The sequence below is a fragment of the Scyliorhinus torazame genome, chromosome 3 (assembly GCF_047496885.1).
Source record: "Scyliorhinus torazame isolate Kashiwa2021f chromosome 3, sScyTor2.1, whole genome shotgun sequence".
NCBI lineage: Eukaryota > Metazoa > Chordata > Chondrichthyes > Carcharhiniformes > Scyliorhinidae > Scyliorhinus > Scyliorhinus torazame.
The window spans coordinates 76396936-76416595 of NC_092709.1; the positions used below are offsets into that span (position 1 = coordinate 76396936).

Here is a 19660-nt window from a genome sequence, read left to right on the forward strand (position 1 = left end):
GTTTTCACTTTAAAAAGATTACAAGTGAATCCTCAAACTCAAAACATCTCCCTTCTTTCAATAATTAACTGCAAATGTTCAGAACAATATCCAGCAGAGCCACATTGTCTAGAAAAAAATTGTGTGTTAATACATCATTGTGCAGACTATCTTAATACCATTAAACAAAAGCAAATACTGCATTAAGAACAGTCAGCCTACTGGTGATGGCCCCAAATGCTGCCATTTACAGCTTGTTAACATACCGGCACCACCCACTGAGGCAAACAGGTTTAGATACATCTCCTAAACAATAGAAATTCAAATGCCCATCCCCTTTAGAAAAGGTGCCTCATTAAAATCACTTTACCTGGAAGAAATATAAATATCGGCAAGTGAGAGCAGAGAAGAATCATTTAGCTGCAGCAGAGGATGAGAAAGGAGCATTTGACACAAGGATGACTTTTGAGTGCAAGTATACAAACTTTGGCTGTTAACGATTCTAATTCTTTACCGTTGTAACTTCTGCTAGTATTAAGTTGGGTATGCTTTCAATGTAGAAAGGTTTTTTTTCTACTGCAATTATCAGTTGTGAAATGTGTCCCCTGTTACGTCAACATTGAAGCCTTTCTGTGATATACTTCAGTAAGTGCTTTTATGTTGAAGTGGTCGTGGATACTTCATTCTCTGCCAGTGATATCTTTAAAATGTTTTTGAACTGTCTTGAAAGGGCTACTTTGGTATTTAAGCTGCCACGTTGAGAGGGATCTTCTGCAAGTGCTCTCATTGAAGTAACCGGGTTTGTAATGGAAAGGTAAATGAAAAATGGTTCATACAAAATAAAAAAGGTGCCACATTGGGAAGGTCTACTCTAATGCTTTTAACATGGAAACTTTTTTCTGTAATTGCAAGGAAGTGCATCTGTGTTAGAGGCACTAGAGCCAAGTTAAAAGGAATCCTAAAGATAGCGGCTACAGTTTACCACCACTGCGATTGTGCAATGCTGTTTTCTTGCATTAGTATTGCACTTCAGCAATGGTGATGTACTGTCCAGTACCATCATGGAGGCTGCTCACAGTGCATGTCTTGTAATTACATACCACCTTACGTATTGTATAAAAAGGGTGGAATCCCTCGGCTCATTAACATCTTAATGGTCTGAATCCCAATTTGTATCTTGCCCTGGAAATTAGTACTTGTGTGTCCCTGAGGCTCAATGTTTCTGCTGACATGTTTTATTATAACTGTTGCTAGTTACTCCAACAAGTGAAGCTTGCTGTCAAGTTTCATTAGTAAGTACTCACATGTTGGAATCTCTAGCTAACAGGTTTAACCTATTGAGAAACCAGAGAGGTTGGCTGAAATGTGAAAATTTTAACTGGTGCATTCAGTATTTCATTAGGAACAGAATCCAGCATCAATAGCCTGATTTGTTTTTAGAGATCCTAGTATGGAAGCACTTGCTGTGTACTCTATAAAGTAAGTGCTTATCATATTGGGATTTCTAATGCACAACTGCAGCCATCAACTACCCATAAAGGTTTTCTTATCGCCAATGCTGCTTGGGTGGCCATAAACTAATCCAATGACACTTCAGGAAGTCTCTGGTATCCTGTCCTTCAATTTAACACCGCAAAACAAATTCAATTGGACCATTGTCACACTCTGATCTCTTTTGCAAGACCGTTTCAGTGACTATTCTGGGATATCCCAAGGTCGCAAGATTTTGTTTCAAATGACTGTTTATGAAGCCTCTAACATGCCTTCTTAAGGTCAAGTGCTCTCATGTTGGGATTTCTACTGTACAGAAACACCACTACTACTTAATAAATAAATAGCTTAATAAAATTTGGAGATTTGTAAACTTTATGACACTCTTTAGTTCCTTTACAGTTTCATCATGGAATCCCGAGATTGCAGAGTCCTGACACCAAGATTGCAAATTGGGAGGAATATCTGTGGCAAGAACTCCTAACATGTATGCACTTTCTGTTATATTTCTGAAGTAAGTGCTTTTATGTTGGGATTTCTCAACGCACAATTTGCATTGAGAAGCAAAACTTCCATCGCCTTCCTGCTTAATTGTTCAAAAATACTTTGGATAAAATTGATTCTCAGCATGCCTTTTTACAAGATTGAATTAAAACCACTTTTGATGTTCGCAGCCTTTTTCAAGTGTGCTCTACACTTTTCCAAGTCTTTTCCAATGGAATTGTGAAGTGGAGCCTCTAACATGTGAGAACTTGCTCTCATTGAAGTAAGTGCTCGCTTGTTGGGATTTCTACTGCTCAACAGTACAACTTTTGAGAACATCAAATGGAACAAGAGAATGATGTAGTTTTGAAGCACCAAAATGGAAAACTTGCTGTTAACCTTTTTAAGTAAGTGCTTCATATTGGTGTTTAGAAATGTACAAACGATTTCAATGACTCATCACAATTGGAGGTGTGTCGTGTGGAAATTAATGGCATCTTAATTTAGTGCACTATATTACCACTAATGCAGGGACCTGGACTAGGATAATTCCAATCTCACCGTAATAATACTGCGGATGCATTCTGTATGCTGCCGGATATGCTGTGTTTGTTTTTTTTTGGTTTAAATCTTGCCACGCCACAGTTTTGTGAATTTGAATTGAAAAAGGTGACTGTTGCTTTGAAGCCCAACTAAATTCACTCATGCCCTTTAGGGCAGGAAGTCTGCTGTACTTGATCTAGCCTCACACAATGTCAAATATCATCTCCCACAATATCCAATATCACAACTGCTGCGGCGCCGAGGACCTGGCCTTGATCCCGGCCTACTGTCCAGTGGAGTTTGCACATTCTCGCCGCCTCTTGTCGGTGTCACCCCCCCCACAACCCAAAGATGTGCAGGGTAGGTGGATTGGTCACACTAAATTTCCCCTGAATTGGAAAAAATAATTTGGGTACTTAAAAAAATTAAATTTAGAAAACCAAACCAAATATCACAACTTCGTGCAACGAGGGACAATAAATGGTTTTTAATCACTACATGACAGCGGCACCACTTCCACCTCAGATCAGCAATATTCCACTTACTTTGATAATACTCGCAGAGGAATGACCTCCTCTTCCACCTTGTGCCTATCTTTGTGTTTTTTTTTCCGTTTTCTCTTGCTTTTTGACAGGGACTCGTCCTTCTTATCTCCAGAACCACGCTCATCTTCCGTTGAAACATCTTAAAAGTAAACAAAGCTGTAAATTAGGTTTGCTTTTTAAAAAAATCTGGAAGTGTTAGTTAAATTGAATGGACTTGGGGACTTGATTGGTATATGATTATTAACCTGAATAGAGCTTGAAATGTCCAATACCTTTGATATCTTTTTCACTATCTGTCTTCTCTTTTTCTCGGTCACTAATTTTTCTCACTTTTGCAGAGGACCCTTCTTCCAGTTTTCCAGGACTGGCTCTCTTCCGTTTCCTCCGACTGGTTTCTTCTGTCGATTTTTCTCTTTTCCGTGTTTCACCTTTTGATTTATTTCTGCACAGGTCTGGCACATCAGTTTCTGAACAGTCTGACATTACCCTGCTCCCCTTTCCTTTTTCTAGGCTGTCGGTACTTTTTGGCTCTGCAGCTGTACAGTTTTCAGATTTTCGAGGTTTCTTTTTCTTCTTTTTTTTCTTCTCATCAGCACATTTATTTGTATCTAAAGGGATAAAACTGTTTTACTTACAACTCTCTGTAGCCCACATAGAATTCAAGCTATTGAATGTACAGCTACATACCAATATTGCAGTCGCTGGTATTCAACACTGGAACTGGTTTGCTTTTTACAGTTTTGGGAAAAACTCCAGGCTTTCGTGGTGCATCTTCTGGAGGATTATTTAACATCTTGGGAGAACAAAAAAATATATGACTTGGATATACTTTGTATTTTAATAAAAAATGTTTTTGCTACTTTGGTTTCATCGTTAATCTTATCTGCATCAGATACTGCCTGGCCCAAGTTCTCCAACCATTTTTACACTGACTTTTCTTAGCTGATTTAAAAATGCAATTATTGCAGGGATGTCAGCAGCACTTGGTCACATGGGTAAAGCAGCAAATGCAAATTCATGGACATTCTCACTGAAGGGTCATGAAAGGTTTCAGAATAAATTCAGTAAGAAGTCTTACAATACCAGGTTTAAGTCCCAACAGGTTCGGAGCACTGCTCCTTCCTCAGGTGAAATTCCTCAGATTCACCTGAGGAAGGAGCAGTGTTCCGAAAGCTAGTGTTTGAAACAAACCTGTTGGACTTTAACCTGATGTTGTAAGACTTCGTACTGTGCTCACCCCAGTCCAATGCCAGCATCTCCACATCAGACTGCTCCAATTCAGACTGCTGAATAGAATTTCCTGTAGGGGGTGCTGGTGAGATGTAGCTACAAATATGAGCATGCTCATGAGGAAATTGGCATTTGTCGTAGCTACAAATATGAGCATGCTCATGAGGAAATTGGCATTTGTCATGGCTCAACCAATCATACTATGTTACCACCAATATCCCCCAGAGTAAAGGGCCCACCACATATTGCCAACACATTTTATTTTGGGATGTTTGTTTCTTGATGCAAAGGTTGTGTATCTTGGGATGGTTTCTTGATGGGAGTTGGTGAACATGGGCATTGGAGGTATGCAGTTCAAATAAAAAATGCCACACATTCTCTTTATCCTTACCTCAATGGCTTTTTGGGCTCCTGATGTAGTTTCAAATTCCACAAAGGCAAATCCTTTTGGGTCCCCAGTTGTTTTGTAACGAGGAATGCTGACGTAGACCACATTTCCACATTTACTGAATACTCTGTCTATCCAACCATGTGAAACATTCCTGGGCAGCAACTCCTAAACATGGACAAACCATATTTAATGTCTTTAACGTAGTGGTCTACTGAAGGGGCTGCTGCGCCCCAGATAATCAGTACTGAGTGCAACTAGTAGGGTGATGCTGTGGCACTGATGGTGCTTTGCACTGATACCATACTGTGTCACCCTGGCCCATTATCATGGAGTTGTATACTGTGGAGTTTGCACATTCTCCCTATGTTTGCGTGGGTCTTGCCCCAACCAGAGATGTGGAGGTTAGGTGAATTGGCCATGCTAAATGGCCCTGAAAAAGCAACTATGAATCTACTATTTGTAAACTCGCAAAGTCTATTTTCTTCAACCAGGCTGGCATTATCAAGTGAATTTTTAAAATGTAAATGGTGCAATTGTAATTTACATGACAGATTCAAGAATTCCTTTTACCAATTTTTTATTCCTGTCCATTTAATGGGACAACAGTGACCCAAGATGGTTCACATACTGTCTTCACTTTATTTTAAATTTTTTTCCATCTTTGACCTTTTGCAGAATTTTAAACATGTAGAATATTAAACTTGCACATATAAATGGGATGGATGAGTTTTTCAAAGATCATGGGCGCCGGCCAACCCGCGCACGTGTGGACGACGCCCGTTATGCGGCGCCGCTTTTACGTGGGCGACAAGGCCTGACTCGTGTAGATGACGTGGCCTCGATCCTGGCCCATTGTCAGGGCCTGAATCGGTCAGGACCGGGGCCGTTCCGCGCCGTCGTGAACCTCGACGGCGTTCATGACGGCGCGGCCACTTCGGCGTGGGAGTGGAGAATCACGTTGCAAACAGTGCAGCTGGCTCCCTGTTGAGCAATACACATTGTGATATTTTGAAGTGTTCTATGATTCCATTCCTTGAAATGGGGATGCAAAGGGCAGGTTTTATGCTTACAACAACCATTACTGGTGGTGGGCATACTTGATTGCTTTCATTATTTCTGTTGGAAAATCCTGGCAGTGATTGTGGGAAGCTGACAATAACTGAACTCAATTTACAACGCGGCTTCAATTCCCGTACCAGCAGTGGTTATTCATGAATAACCTTCTCAATCTTGCCCCTTGGCTGAAGTGTGGTGATCCTCAAAGCGGAAAGCAGCTGATATTCTCTCAAAACTGTCAAATCCAACCATCCGAGAAGATGTCGGGCCTGTATATATTTTCATAAAACGATTCTGACGGGAAATATGGCTTTCTAAGGTTCCTTCAATTGAGCGCAAATTATAAAATATTTCACATCCCTCATACTTACCACATAAACTGTACGATCATCAACATCTTGCGGCTGAACACCCAAGGCCATACGCCGCCTTAACTTTGTTCCTTCTACGTTCAGCTGAAGGGAATATTTAAAAAGCATTTTACTTAAAAAACTCCATTAAATGGGGATACATTGCCATAATGCTGAGTACCTGCAATGTAACATTCTGAATTTGCCAATTTTTTATATTGCAAGTTGAATTTTATCAAGCTTCAGTTTTGCATCTTGAAATTGCTATCAGAGTAGTTCATTTCTGTTGGTGAGAAATCGCCTTCCATTCTTGACCTGATCAGCAATCACAATTCAAGGTGAAAAACACCACGAGGTACCATGAAATGCAAGGTCATGGAGCAAAGGGTGGAAATTTTAGAGGCTCTGGCCTTCCAATTCCAAAGGGGGCTGGTGGCTGCAAATGTTACATCCCAATAAAGGGAAAAAGTCAATTACAGGCTAGCCATTGGCAAAGGGGAACATTTTTAGGTACAATAAATGGGGGTAAGTAAATTCGCACTTTAAAACGCATGGGCTAATAAATAGAAGCAATGTGATCAAGCAAATTTCCAGTGGTAGAGGAGTCAGTAAACGGTAAAGTACCAGAGGATGCGAACATATTCAGTAATAACTTTCAAAAGGCAATGAAGGGAAAACATTTACAGGACTATAGAGAGTAATGAATTGGCCCCCCACCGAACCGGATCTTTTCTTTCCGCTTGACCTATAAATTACATTCAGAAAGTTCTGTGGTCACCATTTCAGGAAATTCATCATTTTTCTGTTGATATTGATCATCATAGGTTGGGAGATTTTCAAGCCCAGTGTTAGAACCATAATCCCTACAGTTCAGGAGACCATTCGGCCCATTGTGTCTGCACCAATGCTATGAAAGAGCACCCTACCTAGGCCCACTCCCCCGCCCCATCCCTGTAACGCCACCGAACCTGCACACCTTAAGGGGGAACTTAGCATGACCAATTCATTCTGCACACTTTGGACTGGGAGGAAAGCGGAGCACCTAGAGGAAACCCATGCGGAGAAAGTGCAATCTCCACACAGTCACCAAAGGCCGGAATTGAATCTGGGTCCCTGGCGCTGTGAGACAGCAGTGCTAACCGTGCTGCCCCACTGTTATCATGGCACTAGAATTCTAGCATTGTTCTGTAATTTTCTTCTGTCACCTCCCTGCTAATTTTCGGTAGGTGGTATACATCGAGCAACTATTGTTCCTTATTTCTAACCAAATTCATTCCTCAGTTACCTCACCCTTCTACAGTGCTGTAATGGTTTCTTCGGTCAATACTGCCACATATCCACCTTGAAGCCAGGAATATTAAACCCTCAATCCCTGACATCTTTGAGCCAAGGTTTTGTTACAGTAACTATATCATCTACCATATTCGTAACTATAACTAGTATCATCGGTCAATGTGACAACCTGTGCCTCCAGCTGGACTATCCAATTTACTACACCATGTACATTTATATACGGTCTTATTTCTGAGCTTTCTTTGTTCTAGTGCTGTTTGTCTTTTAGCTTGTTTCTCCTTTCTAGTGCTTCATCATGAAGCCTATTCGAGTCCTTGATATAGGTTAACATTTCAGTGTCAACAGTGAGGAAGCCCTTCACCATCAGAGATGCTGTCAATGGCCGAGGTGAATGTTAAAAAAAAACCCATGTAAGATTTGAAGAAAAGCTAGTGGCTTCAAACAATGTTTGCCATACCTTATTATAAATATTCATTAATGTGTCCTTACTTAACATTGGCTCTGTATCCTTCAACTCACCAAATTTAAAATTCTAATTTTTGTCTCTTAATCCTTGCACACCATCCCATCTCTGCATGCTGCTGCTGCCTGTAACCCCTCCGTCTGTCTCAAAATCTATCTTTTCAGCCATGCTTTCTACCCCAGTTCCTAATCTTTCTCTTTCTAGTACACGCCGTCTCCTGCATTTAAAAAAAAATAAAAAAATTTAGAGTACCCAATTCATTTTTTCCAATTAAGGGGCAATTTAGCGTGGCCAATCCACCTAACCAGCACATCTTTGGGTTGTGGGGGTGAAACCCACGCAGACACGGGGAGAATATGCAAACTCCACACGGACAGTGACCCAGAGCCGGGATTCAAACCTGGGACCACGGTGCTGTGAGGCAGCAGTGCTAACCTACTGCGCCACCGTGCTGCCCTTCCTCTCATGCATTTTGAGGTACTTTTTTTTCCTCTTGTGAAAAGCTCAAATTCAAGTTGTTCATACAAACGGAAGTCAATAGTTAGTGAGCAGTGGTTAGCACTGTTACCTCACGGCATCAAGGATCCGGGTTCGATCCCGGCCCCTGTCCATGTGGAGATTGCACATTCTCCCCGTGTCTGCGTGGGTCTCACCCCCACAACCCAAAGATGTGCAGGCTGGGTGAATTGGCCACGCTAAATTGCCCCTTAATTGGAAAAAGAAGAATTGGGTACTTTAATTTTAAAACAAAAAGTCAATAGTTAGTGGCGCACAGCTTTCACAGACGACATCAGGTTGGAGTTAGCCTTTAATCTCAACATGAAAATGAAAGTGTTCAATCTCACCTCAATGGCATCAGAGTTTCTCAGTGCCCTTGCTATTAACTTTACATCCGTGGTGAGTTTTTTCATTTTGTTGAATGCGGTCAGTACGGAAATGTCAACATCTGGGGAGTTTAGAAAAATAATGAGGACAGAACGTTGACACGTTAAAGATGCATAAATTTAAACCAATGGTAAATGCCAGGAGATATATCACTCACATCCGTCTCTGGATTTCTGAATCTGTTCCTGGAGGAATCGGTCTTTGTGGAGGTTCACATCGCCAAACCAAAATTCAACCTGTTTTTTAATCTCAGAAAGCACCTTGTTGACCCTCGATCGTTTCTTTTTCTCTTTTTCCTTCTTTTGGCTGCTGGATTCAGCACGCGCTGTCTCACTCATTGCTTTCTCGGTCTCTCCCATAATCAGCAAAGCAAGGCTACAATCTTGGAGAAAATACTTGGATGGGGAGGTTCGGGGGGGGGGGGGGGGGGGAGAAAAAGACAATGTGACATTTATTACATTAAAATAATTATGTGACACAGATGCTAACAAAACAGTGATGGTATACAGGAAGAATAACCAGAATGCATGGAATGTTTTATTTAAAAACTGTTTACTGTAGGGCAAGTGTTCCCAATCTGGGGTTCGCGGACCCCCGTGCAGGGTCTCCGGAGGGGGTGTCCGCTGAGCTGGTTGGTGGCCACCACATGACTGGCAAATGCTGGTTTGAAAGGAACAGCCAACCAATTTCATACATAATTAGTGAGGAAATAGGCCATTCCGAACAAGGCCTCTTGGAGCACTGGATGCTGCTAAGCTGACTAATCAGCCTATCAGCATTCGGTGATCTGAGAGGCTTTTGTCTCATTGGCCCATTCGATTTATTCCATCTCGCTGTTACTGGGCTGAAAACCCTCAGCCAACAGCAAGGATTGAACAGCGGGAGCCGGCGGCAAAATCATCGATGCACTTTAGTTCAAGACAACAAAATGGAACTGGTCCCTTTTAATACATGGAAACATACACAGAAAATAGGAGCAGGAGGGGGCCATTCAGCCCTAATATACTGGAAATTCTAAATATTGATGTTCAGTGATAATTAGTGTGCACATGCAAAGAAGACAAAAGGTGAGCATCTTGCCATAACAAGAAATAACTGGACAAATGGCATGTCAGCAATTATTGCAAAGGCTTTGGCAAAAGGTTTGTAGAATCTTATCAAGCTTCGGCAACCACAAGGAGTATTGTATGCACTTTTGGATCATTGAAAAAATATATTTTAGGAGATTTAAGCACAGGGTCACCATGTTATTTTGCCCTGATCAAAGGGCTGTTCTCTGAAGAGACGTGGAATATATTGGGCTATATTTATCTTGAGATTAGGGAAAACTGTGAGGTGGGTTCGTTGATACATGTACAATTGTGAAGGGGATTGGGAGAATGTTTCCCCTGCCTCTGGAATATAGAACGAGAGGATGCAGGGACAGTGTTGCTGGGCAGATTAGATAGAAACACAGAAAATAGGAGGCCATTCGAGCCTTGAGCCTGCTCCACCGTTCATTATGATCAAGGCTGATCATCTATCTGTTCCTGCTTTCCCTCCATATCCTTTGATCCCCTTTGCCCTAAATCTAATGGTTTCTTGAAAACTTAGCAGTTGAAACCAAAACACTTTCTGTGGGAGCAAATTCCGCAGACCAACCACTGTCTGGGTGAAGAAAGTTTTCCTCATCTCAGTCTACCACTTATCCTCTGATTGTGACCCCTGCTTCTGGACACCCCCACCATCAGGAATATCCTTCTTGTATCTACCTTGTCAAGTCCTGTTAAACTTTTATATAGTGTTCTATGAGACCGCCCCCTCATTCTTCTGAACTCCAGCAAATACAATCCTAACGGACTTTATCTGTCCTCATGTGCCAGTTCTGCCATCCCAGGAAATCAGTCTGGTAAACCTTCTCTACACTTCCTCTCGAGCAAGAACATCCTTCCTCAGATAAGGTGACCAAAACTGTACACGATGGCCTCACCAAGGCCCTGTATAATTGCAGCAAAACATCCCTGTTCCTGTACTTGAATCCTCTCATTATGAAGGCCAACATCCATTTGCCCTTTTTAACCACCTGTTGGACCTGCATTCTTATCTTCAGTGACTGGTGTACAAGGACACCCAGGTCTCGTTGCACATTCCCCTCTCCTAATTTATGGCCATTTAGATAATCTGCATTCCCGTTGTTGCTACCCAAGTGGATAACCTCACATTTATCCAAATTATACTGTACCTGACATTCATTTGCCTATTCACTCAACTTGTCCAGATCACACTGAAGGATCTCTACATCCTCCTGAAAGCTCACCCTCCCACCGAGCTTTGTGTCATCTGAAAATTTGGAGATACTACATTTTGTTCCCTCATCTAAATCATTTATACGGTGAATAGTTGGGCCCTTTACAACTGCAGCACTACCACTGCGCAGCAACAGCAGAAAGAATAAAGGTGTGGATAAAGGAGCTGGAAGCCGAGTGGGTGCTCACCGAGGAGGATTCCTGCAAGGGCATCTCCCTCCAGGCCCCAGCCATTACTGGCACTCCAATCCCCACTGAAGAAACACTCAACCAGCCCAGTGGTGGTGGCAACACTCCAGTCGTGGAATTAAGTGTGACAACATTTTGGCCTAACCAAAATGTCCGACAAAGCTCCCATCTGCAACAACCACAGGTTAGCGCCTGCGCTCACAGACGCCTCCTTCAAAAGGTGGAGGCAGGACGGAGGGACGCTGACAGTAAGAGATCTGTACACTGATGGTAGGGTAACAACACTTGATGAGCTGACAGAAATATTCTAACTAACAGGTGACAATGAATTCAGATACCTGCAGCTCAAAAACATTCCACAAAAAGAAACAAGGATGTACCGACTGCCAAGACAGTCACTACTAGAGGAATTGGTGGGCGCAGATATTTTCAACAAAGGGAACTGTAGCGACATGCACGGACGACTGATAGGGAGAGCTGACACACAACTGGACGTGACAAGGGAGAAGTGAGAGGAAGACCTAGGGTGGGGATTCTGGAGTGAAGCACTGCACATGGTCAACTCTATCACCACATGTGCAAGGCTTAGCCTAACACAGCTAAAGGTGGTACATAGAGCTCATTTGACCAGAACCTGGAGGTGGAGGACAGATGTGAACGGTGCAAAGGAGGCCCAGCCAACCATGCCCACATGTTCGGGTCTTGCCCCAGACTTGCTGGGTACTTCTTCGAGGCAATGTCCAAAGTAGTGGGGATGAGGGTGGAGCCATGCCCGAGAGTGGCATTCTTCGGGGTATCGGAACAGCCAAATCTCTTCATGAAGGAAGGGGGGGGGGGGGGGGGTGCTCTTGATCACCTGCTGAAGAATCCTGCTCAGCTGGCGGTCAGCAGCGCCGCCTAAAGCTGCAGACTGGCTGTCCGACCTGGCGGAATTTCTCCAAATGGAGAAAACCAAATTCGCCATCCATGGGTCGGAAGAGGGCGTCCTCAGAACTTGGGAGCCATTCACTCAGCTGTTCCAGGACTTATTTGTAGCCCAAAACTAGATAGCCAAGGACAAAGGGAGAGATGCCACGACACAGAAGGGAAGAAGGGGGAAGGGCAAGGTGGAGGGTCCAGAGAAATAGGAAAGTACAACCAAACCCAACAGAGAGCCAGGGGAAGCTAGGGTGGGGCAGGAGCAACAACAATGGGAGCCAGGAGGGAGAAAAGAGAGGGGAAATCAGGCGGGGAGTGATACACAGGGGACCACAATGGCCACAGCAAAAGCGGCAAGGAAAAGACAAAAGAACGGAAAGACGAAACGGTGAAAAATCCAAATAACTTTAGGGGTATGGCCTAGGTGCTCCCTTGCAAAATTCTCATTGTTTGGTTTGTATTTATATTTTGTTATGTATACCAAAAAAAAAACAATTAAAACATTTTTTAAAGGCGCAGCACGGTGGCACTGCTGCCTCACGGCGCCGAGGTCCCAGGTTCGATCCCAGCTCTGGGTCACTGCCCGTGTGGGGTTTGCACATTCTCCCCGTGTTTGCGCGGGTTTCATCCCCACAGCCCAAAAGGCGTGCAGGGTAGGTGGTTTGGCTGCACTAAATTGCCGTTTAATTGGAAAAATTTAATTCCGTACTCTAAAATTAAATTAAAAAAAAAAAAGTATTTGTGATTGTGAGCATCACAGCAATTCCTAATATTATGCATATAGTTGGGAAAGATTTGTTTACATTTGATCTCTGAGTTTGCAACTATTTTGGAGCAAACAAAAAAGGGCCACCAAATTTATGGGAATGCTTGAGGTTCCCCGATGCTCTTGGGAGGTCACTCGGGGTTCTGCGGCTCAAAAGGCGTAGGACACATGCGCACAATAGCATATTCTCAGCTGCATTCAGTTCAGGACACCACACTTTCGGAAGGATTTACGGTTTTGGAAAAGGTTGATTACAAATTCACCAGAATGATACCAGATGTCTTCAAGACAAGGGACCCCCACAAAAATCGAGGCTAGGTTAATTAAAATGTTCAAAACTGAACATACAACTTAGGAGCAGAAGTATGAATGGCCCCAAACCTGCTCCGCCATTCAGTAAGATCATGGCTGATCTGATTGTAACCTCAACCCCACATCGCTGCCTACCCCCGATAAGCTTTCTCAGCATCTTGTTAATCAAGAATCTATCTAGCTCTGCCTTAAATATCTTCAAAGAACTGCTTCGACTGCTTTTGAGGGAGTTCCAAAGGCTCACTACATTCAGAAAAAAATTATCCTCCTGTCTCAATGAGTGACCCTTTATTTTAAAAAGTGACCCCTGGTTTGATTCTCTGACAAGAAAAACATCCTTGCCACATGCACCACGTCAATACGCCTCAGCATCTTAAAGATTTCAATCAAGTCACCTCTTCTGAACTTCAGTGGATACAAACCTAACCTCTCCAACTTTGCCTCACAAGACAGCATGCCCATTCCTGTTATGAGTCCAGCAAACCTTCTCTGAACTGCTTATAGCACATTTACATTTTTCCTTAAATAAAGGAGACCAATACTGTGCACAGGTGAGATTGCTAGATTTTTGTTAGGTCATAGTATTAAAGGGCTATGGAATAAAGCAAGTAGATGGGTTCAGGCACAAATCAGTTATGATCAAAGTAATGATGGAATAGTTGGAGGGATGGAATGGCATACGTCTATTCCTGTTATGGAATTGGCCCAATTTTATTTTCTATTGAAGTTAATGGAAAAGAAAAATCAGACTGAGAGACTTTGTCCATAAGAGGCAAGAGCTGATGTGTGAGTTCTCCTTTGTACCTGGAACATGAACATTACTAGAGGCCAGGAAACATACTGACTTGTAAACATACGGTGATATTGGTCGACCAAGGGAGGTGGAAATACCTACATTTTCAATTGTACTTTAAAAAAAAAACATACCAGAAAAATTAACAATTCAACTTATCCACTCCAAATATGTTGAATAAACCACCAGTTACTAATATGGCTTCACCATTATGTGCATAGAGGTCGATAGTTACACTGTGTGTTCAGCTACTTTTTGTTCTACACTTTCCTGCCCCATGTCAAGGGACTAGGACTCTTTTGGCCAACCTCTTTCCTCCCCTCATTTCTGGAAGACTGAAAACAGAGACCCAACAACATGCAGATCAAATGTCAATTGTGATGGAGGAAAACAAACAGATAACAAAGTAGAAAATAAGGCATTCATGCCAAATTCTGCTTTCCAAATACCCATTGGCTACCATGAATTGCAACACAGAATGCTGCACTACGTAGAAAACAATTCTATAAGTTCACACCTTTTACCAGAACTCCTTGAATGATGCAGCACAGTAGGCTGTTCGGGCCACTGTTCTGAAAACACAGCTCTCCAATCTCACTCTTTGCTTTCCCCCCACAGCCCTGCCAATGTATTCATCCAAATCTCTTTTCACTCTTATTACTGAATCTATTTTCACTGTTATGACTGAATCAACTTACATACGGACATACAAATTAAGGACCCCTTGGCCCTTCAAGCATGCTCTGCCATTCAATAAAGTCATGGCTGATCTGATTGTAACCTCAACTCCACATTCTCACCTAACCCCGATATCCTTTTACCCCCTTGCTCATCAGGGGCGTCATTCCCCTACCCCCCGCCGGGTCGGAGAATCGCCGGGGGCTGGCGTGAATCCCGCCCCCGCCAGTTGTCGAAGTCTCCGGCACCGGAGATTCGGCGGGGGCGGGAATCATGCCGCGCCGGTTGGCGGGCCCCCCGCTCGATTCTCCGGCCCGGATGGGCGGAAGTCCCGCCGATAAATTGCCTGTCCCGCCGGCGTGGATTAAACCACCTTTTGAACGGCGGGACAAGGCGGCGTGGGCGGGCTACGGGGTCCTGGGGGGGGGGGCGGGGTGATCTGGCCCCGGGGGGTGCCCCCACGGTGGCCTGGCCCGCGATCGGGGCCCACCGATCCATGGGCGGGCCTGTGCCGTGGGGGCACTCTTTCCCTTCCGCCTCCGCCACGGTCTCCACCATGGCGGAGGCGGATGAGACTCCCTCCACTGCGCATGCGTGGGAAACTGTCAGCGGCCGCTGACGCTCCCGCGCATGCGCTGCCCGGGGATGTCATTTCCGCGCCAGCTGGCGGGGCAATAAAGGACGTTTCCGCCAGCTGGCGGGGCGGAAATTTCTCCGGTGCCGGCCTAGCCCCTCAATGTTGGGGCTCAGCCCCCAAAGATGCGGAACATTCCGCACCTTTGGGGCGGCGCGATGTCCGTCTGATTGGTGCCGCTTTGGGCGCCAGTCGGCAGACATCGCGCCGTTTCGGGAGAATTTCGCCCCAGGAATCTATTTAGCTCTGCCTTAAAAATATTCAAAGACTCAGATTTTCTAGGACAGGGTTCCCAAGACTCTCACTCCTCAGAAATAAGCTCTCCTCTTCGCCGTCCTCAATGGGAAACCCTTATTTTGAAACATGACTCCTAGTTTTAGATTCTCCGTGGCGCCGTTGCGGGGATTCTCCGGCCCAGCGCGGGACTGGGAAAATCCCGCCCATGGTCTTTGATACTGACAGCTTGAAATCTGGGAGTTAAGCAGAACAGCTGGTTTGACTATCAGCATAGCTTCCTATCAATACTTTCAGCTGTCTTGCCATTAAACTGTTCTGGTAAACTGGTTTAACCATCTCAATCTTGGCAGAGTGGTGATCCTCTCGCCTCAAAGTGAGGTGTTTGTGGGTTTAAGCTATCCGCCTAGCGATCAGAACACATGATCCTAGGCCAATACTGAAGACCAGAGTGTTACACTGAAGGTGTCATTACCTTTTGACCGAGAAATCCATCAGGTCCAGTCTGCCCTCTGAGGTGGACATAATGGCAGTGTTTAAAGTTCCCCTTCCCATCTGGCCAATATTTAGCCAATCAGCACTACCAGAAAGCATACCATTTGTGTTGATACCAACATGAACCCAAGTGCAAAAAAAAATCCCAATTTGGTGGCTAATTACTGGATCATGGATTCTAGTTTTGGTCCTGAACTCCTTCGTTATACCATTTCCCACCTATACCCCCAAAAGCCAGAAAGGTCGGCAACCAGCCTCAAACAAAACATGCCACGGTTGTGAAGTAATTCTAACGGTGAAACATCATGCAAACGAAATATGTGGAGTTGGTGTCATCGTGGGCACGATATTGGGGGGAATATTACTTTTGTTTATGCCCCGTCTGGACAGGTGCATACCAAGGTGCTGTGACTTACCCACTGCGTGTTTACACCCTGCGAAATGCCTCAGCGGATGTAGTCTGCAGCGCTCAGCTCCCTGCTGTGCCCCCACCTCCTCCTGCTCCTGCAGCAGCCGCTGTGTCTACGGCATAGGGACGCGGCCCGGAGCGCAAACCCGGAAGGACCCGCGTCCTCCCCGCCTGCACAACGTTCCAAACCTCAGCCGTTCAGCAACACAACGCACCGGCGCAAACGACAACACACGCTGCACCGTTCGCATCAACTCTACGCGCGCGCGCGCGCACACACACACATAGGGAAAGTACCTTACGATCCCATTTCTGCAACTTCCGACCGCAAGTCGATTTAAAACGTTTCGACTCTGGGTCGGGTTGTTCTGTCCGCCCGATCGAAGCGCGGAGGTGCCCCGGCTTTTCAATTGGACCTCTCTCGTTGGTGTGCGTCGGGCGCTTGGCTAACCGTGTCGCGGTTTGATGACGCTCGGCAGCGGGAAGATTCGAGGTTGAGTTGGAGGATTTAGGACCCGAGTCGTCCCAGCACCCGGCCCGGGACCTCTCTGATTGCCGTTCAGGGCAGGGAGCGCGAATTGGAGATGGTAATTTTGGAATGCGCGATCTTCCAGCCAGACCGTGTTCTCGTCAAGTGTCTGAAGGGCAGGGTTCATCAAGCGAGGTTTAAACCCAACCCGAGTTCAGATACCCCCCCCGCCCCCCCCGGCGTTCATGTTGCTGCCGCCTTGATTTCAGAATAAAATCCCAGGAGTTGGTCGACAATTAATTGGTTGTGGCGTTTAAACTTGGCTCCTGTGGAAAAAGGACATCCAGTTAGTTTGTTCGGATGGTTATTCAGGGTAAAGAGTACTTCACAGGTGACAAGGCGTTCGGGTATCCGGCAACAACCCCACCCGACCCAACACCACCAAAACCAGATTATATCATTTCATTAACTCCCCGTGAGGCCTTGCTACCTGTAAATGGGTTTACAAAAAGTTTATTCGACTTGGGTGTCATTTATTGCCTACCCCCAATTGAGCATTTTTTATGAGGGGCAGTTAAGTGTCAACCACATTGCTGTGAGTCTGGAGTTGCATCTACCACCAGCTCCTCATAATTCCCCCCCCCCCCCCCATAAATTTAAAATACCCAATTAATTTTTTCCAATTACGGGGCAATTTAGGTTGTGGGGGCGAAACCCCCGCAAACATGGGGAGAATGTGCAAACTCCACAAGGACAGTGACCTAGAGCCGGTATCGAACCTGGGACCTCGGTGCCGTGAGGCAGCAGTGCTAACCACTGTGCCATGGTGCTGCCCAGCTTCTCATAATTTAAACAATATAATCAACTCCATTGGAATTTAGAAGAATTGGAAGTGATCCCATTGAAACATATAGGTTTCTGAGGGTGGTTGTGCTGAGAGAATGTTTCCCCTAGGATGGGTGGAAAACTAGGGGGCACAGTTTCAAAATAGGGGACCTCCCATTTAATATGGAGGTGAGGAATTTCTTCTCTCAGAGAACCATTGGCCTCTGCCCAGTGAGCAATGGCGGCTATAGGTCATTGAATGTAACCAGTACTAAGTGAGATAGATGTTTGGAGTTAATCAGATCAGTCATGATCTTATTGAATGGCGAAGCAGGCTTGAGGGGAAAATGCTGCTGCTATTTCTTATGTCGGTGGTTTTAGTGATGGTGTGACAGAAGTATTTGGGATTTATTGAAGACCTAGCAAGGCATTATACAAATTCAAGTTTGTCCTTTTACCAATTATATATAATACAAATTATGGGTGGCATGGCAGTTAGCACTGCTGCCTCATTGCGCCAGGGACCCGGGTTCAATTCAGGCCTTGGTCACTGTGTGGCGTTTGTACGTTTTCCCCATGACTGCGTGGGTTTCCTCCGGGTGCTCCGGTTTCCTCCCACAGTCCAAAGATGTGTGGCACGGCCAGCATTTGAGAAGGTGGTGCTGTGCCATCCCGCTGAAATGCTGCAGACTCCATATGAATACCCACAATTATATTAGGAAGGGATTTCCAGGATTTTAACCAACAGTGAGGTTATGGCGATTTAATTCTAACTCAGGATGGTGTGTGTGACTTGGAGGGAAATTTACAGATTATGCATCTGCTTTCCTTTATCCTTCTAATTGGTAGAGGTTTGGAATGTGCTGTCAAAGGAGGCTTGGTGAGTTGCTGCAGTGCAACTTATGGTATGTCCTGCTGTCACTGTGTGTGTGTCGGTGGTGGATAGCCGATCAAGCTGACTGCTTTGTCCTGCATGGTGCCGAGTGTCTTGAGTGTTGCTGGAGACAATGCATTCACCTGGCAAGTGGAGAGTATTCCACCCGTCCTGACTCGTGGTGGACTGGCTTTTGGAAATCAGTAAGTGAGTTAACCACCGCAGAATTCCTAGCGTCATATCTACTCTTATGGTCGTAGTACTTATATGCTGATCCAGTTCAGTTTCTGGTTACTGGTACCTCCCAGGGTTATTAGTGGGGGATGATGCAATGGTAATATCATGGGGAAGTGGTTAAACTTTCTCTTGTTGGAGATGGTCATCGCCTGTCTCTGCTATTCCCTCAGTCCCTCTGTTGAATACTCCGTCAGGCCTTTGATATCTGAAGACCTGACTATACTAGGACGTCTAACATCCTTCATTCAGTCTTTGAATGTGTGCATCAACAAACCATTCGAGGATTATGTTTGTGCCAAATGGAATAGGTGGATGGTTGATGGAGAAAAAAATCTTCACAAAGAGTGGAAATATGCACGTTGCCCTACTTAATGTTTTGTGTGGTTTTGTAATCAAATCGGAGTATTTTATTGATGCACAAACTATCCAGATCATACAAAAATATAGAATATTTAATTCAGTGGATGGAGAGGAAGATCGTTTTTTGTTGAGGATTAATTATGAAACTAAGTGTCACATCTGATCAGAAAGGGACCCTAACGATGATGCTATAGTCAAAGTGACTCTGGGTGAATTTAATAAGCAGATTAATTAGGCACTTGAGAAAACATTATTTTATTTCTTATTCATTTAAGTGATGTGGGCGTCGCTGGTTAGGCCAGCATTTATTGCCCATCCCTAATTGCCCTTCAAAACGTGGTGGTGAACTGCCTTCTTGAACCACTGCAGTTCCAGTAATTTCAGGGAGGGAGTTCTAGGATTTCTGTCCCAGCGACAGTAAGCCTCCATCCACACTGCTAATTAACATTTTATCCTTGGCGTATAAGTCGACC

At 44.6% G+C, this 19660-nt stretch overlaps 2 protein-coding genes and 1 long non-coding RNA gene across 6 annotated transcripts in view; 2 read left to right on the forward strand and 1 right to left on the reverse strand.

The window, feature by feature from the left end:
- Nucleotides 1-16871, reverse strand: part of larp7 (La ribonucleoprotein 7, transcriptional regulator) — a 42181-nt gene extending 25310 nt beyond the window's left edge. The window contains exons 1-8 of one of the 2 annotated variants that reach the window (XM_072495878.1): nucleotides 16720-16871; nucleotides 8867-9104; nucleotides 8670-8770; nucleotides 6090-6173; nucleotides 4663-4827; nucleotides 3729-3834; nucleotides 3314-3649; nucleotides 3042-3180 (exon numbers count right to left, since the gene is read on the reverse strand). In XM_072495878.1, the coding sequence (XP_072351979.1) occupies nucleotides 3042-3180; nucleotides 3314-3649; nucleotides 3729-3834; nucleotides 4663-4827; nucleotides 6090-6173; nucleotides 8670-8770; nucleotides 8867-9068 (1133 nt within the window). In that variant the 5' untranslated portion in view covers nucleotides 9069-9104; nucleotides 16720-16871. Of the gene's footprint in view, nucleotides 1-3041; nucleotides 3181-3313; nucleotides 3650-3728; nucleotides 3835-4662; nucleotides 4828-6089; nucleotides 6174-8669; nucleotides 8771-8866; nucleotides 9105-16429; nucleotides 16597-16719 lie in introns of those variants that run through there. The other variant, XM_072495879.1, reaches the window with a different exon arrangement.
- Nucleotides 389-3900, forward strand: LOC140408526 (uncharacterized). Of its 2 annotated transcripts, XR_011940123.1 has the most exons (3): nucleotides 389-450; nucleotides 1873-1984; nucleotides 3780-3900. It is a non-coding gene; the product is annotated as an uncharacterized lncRNA (long non-coding RNA). The 2 variants fall into 2 exon arrangements; XR_011940122.1 differs by lacking the exon at nucleotides 389-450 and having other exon boundaries at nucleotides 1470-1984.
- A 15-nt stretch (nucleotides 16872-16886) lies between the features above and the next one.
- The window catches only part of LOC140408523 (5'-3' DNA helicase ZGRF1-like), a 139440-nt gene continuing 136666 nt past the window's right edge, over nucleotides 16887-19660 (forward strand). For both annotated transcript variants that reach the window (XM_072495876.1, XM_072495877.1), the window contains exon 1: nucleotides 16887-17009. The gene's annotated coding sequence lies outside the window, so the exon portion shown is untranslated. The remainder of the gene's footprint in view (nucleotides 17010-19660) is intronic.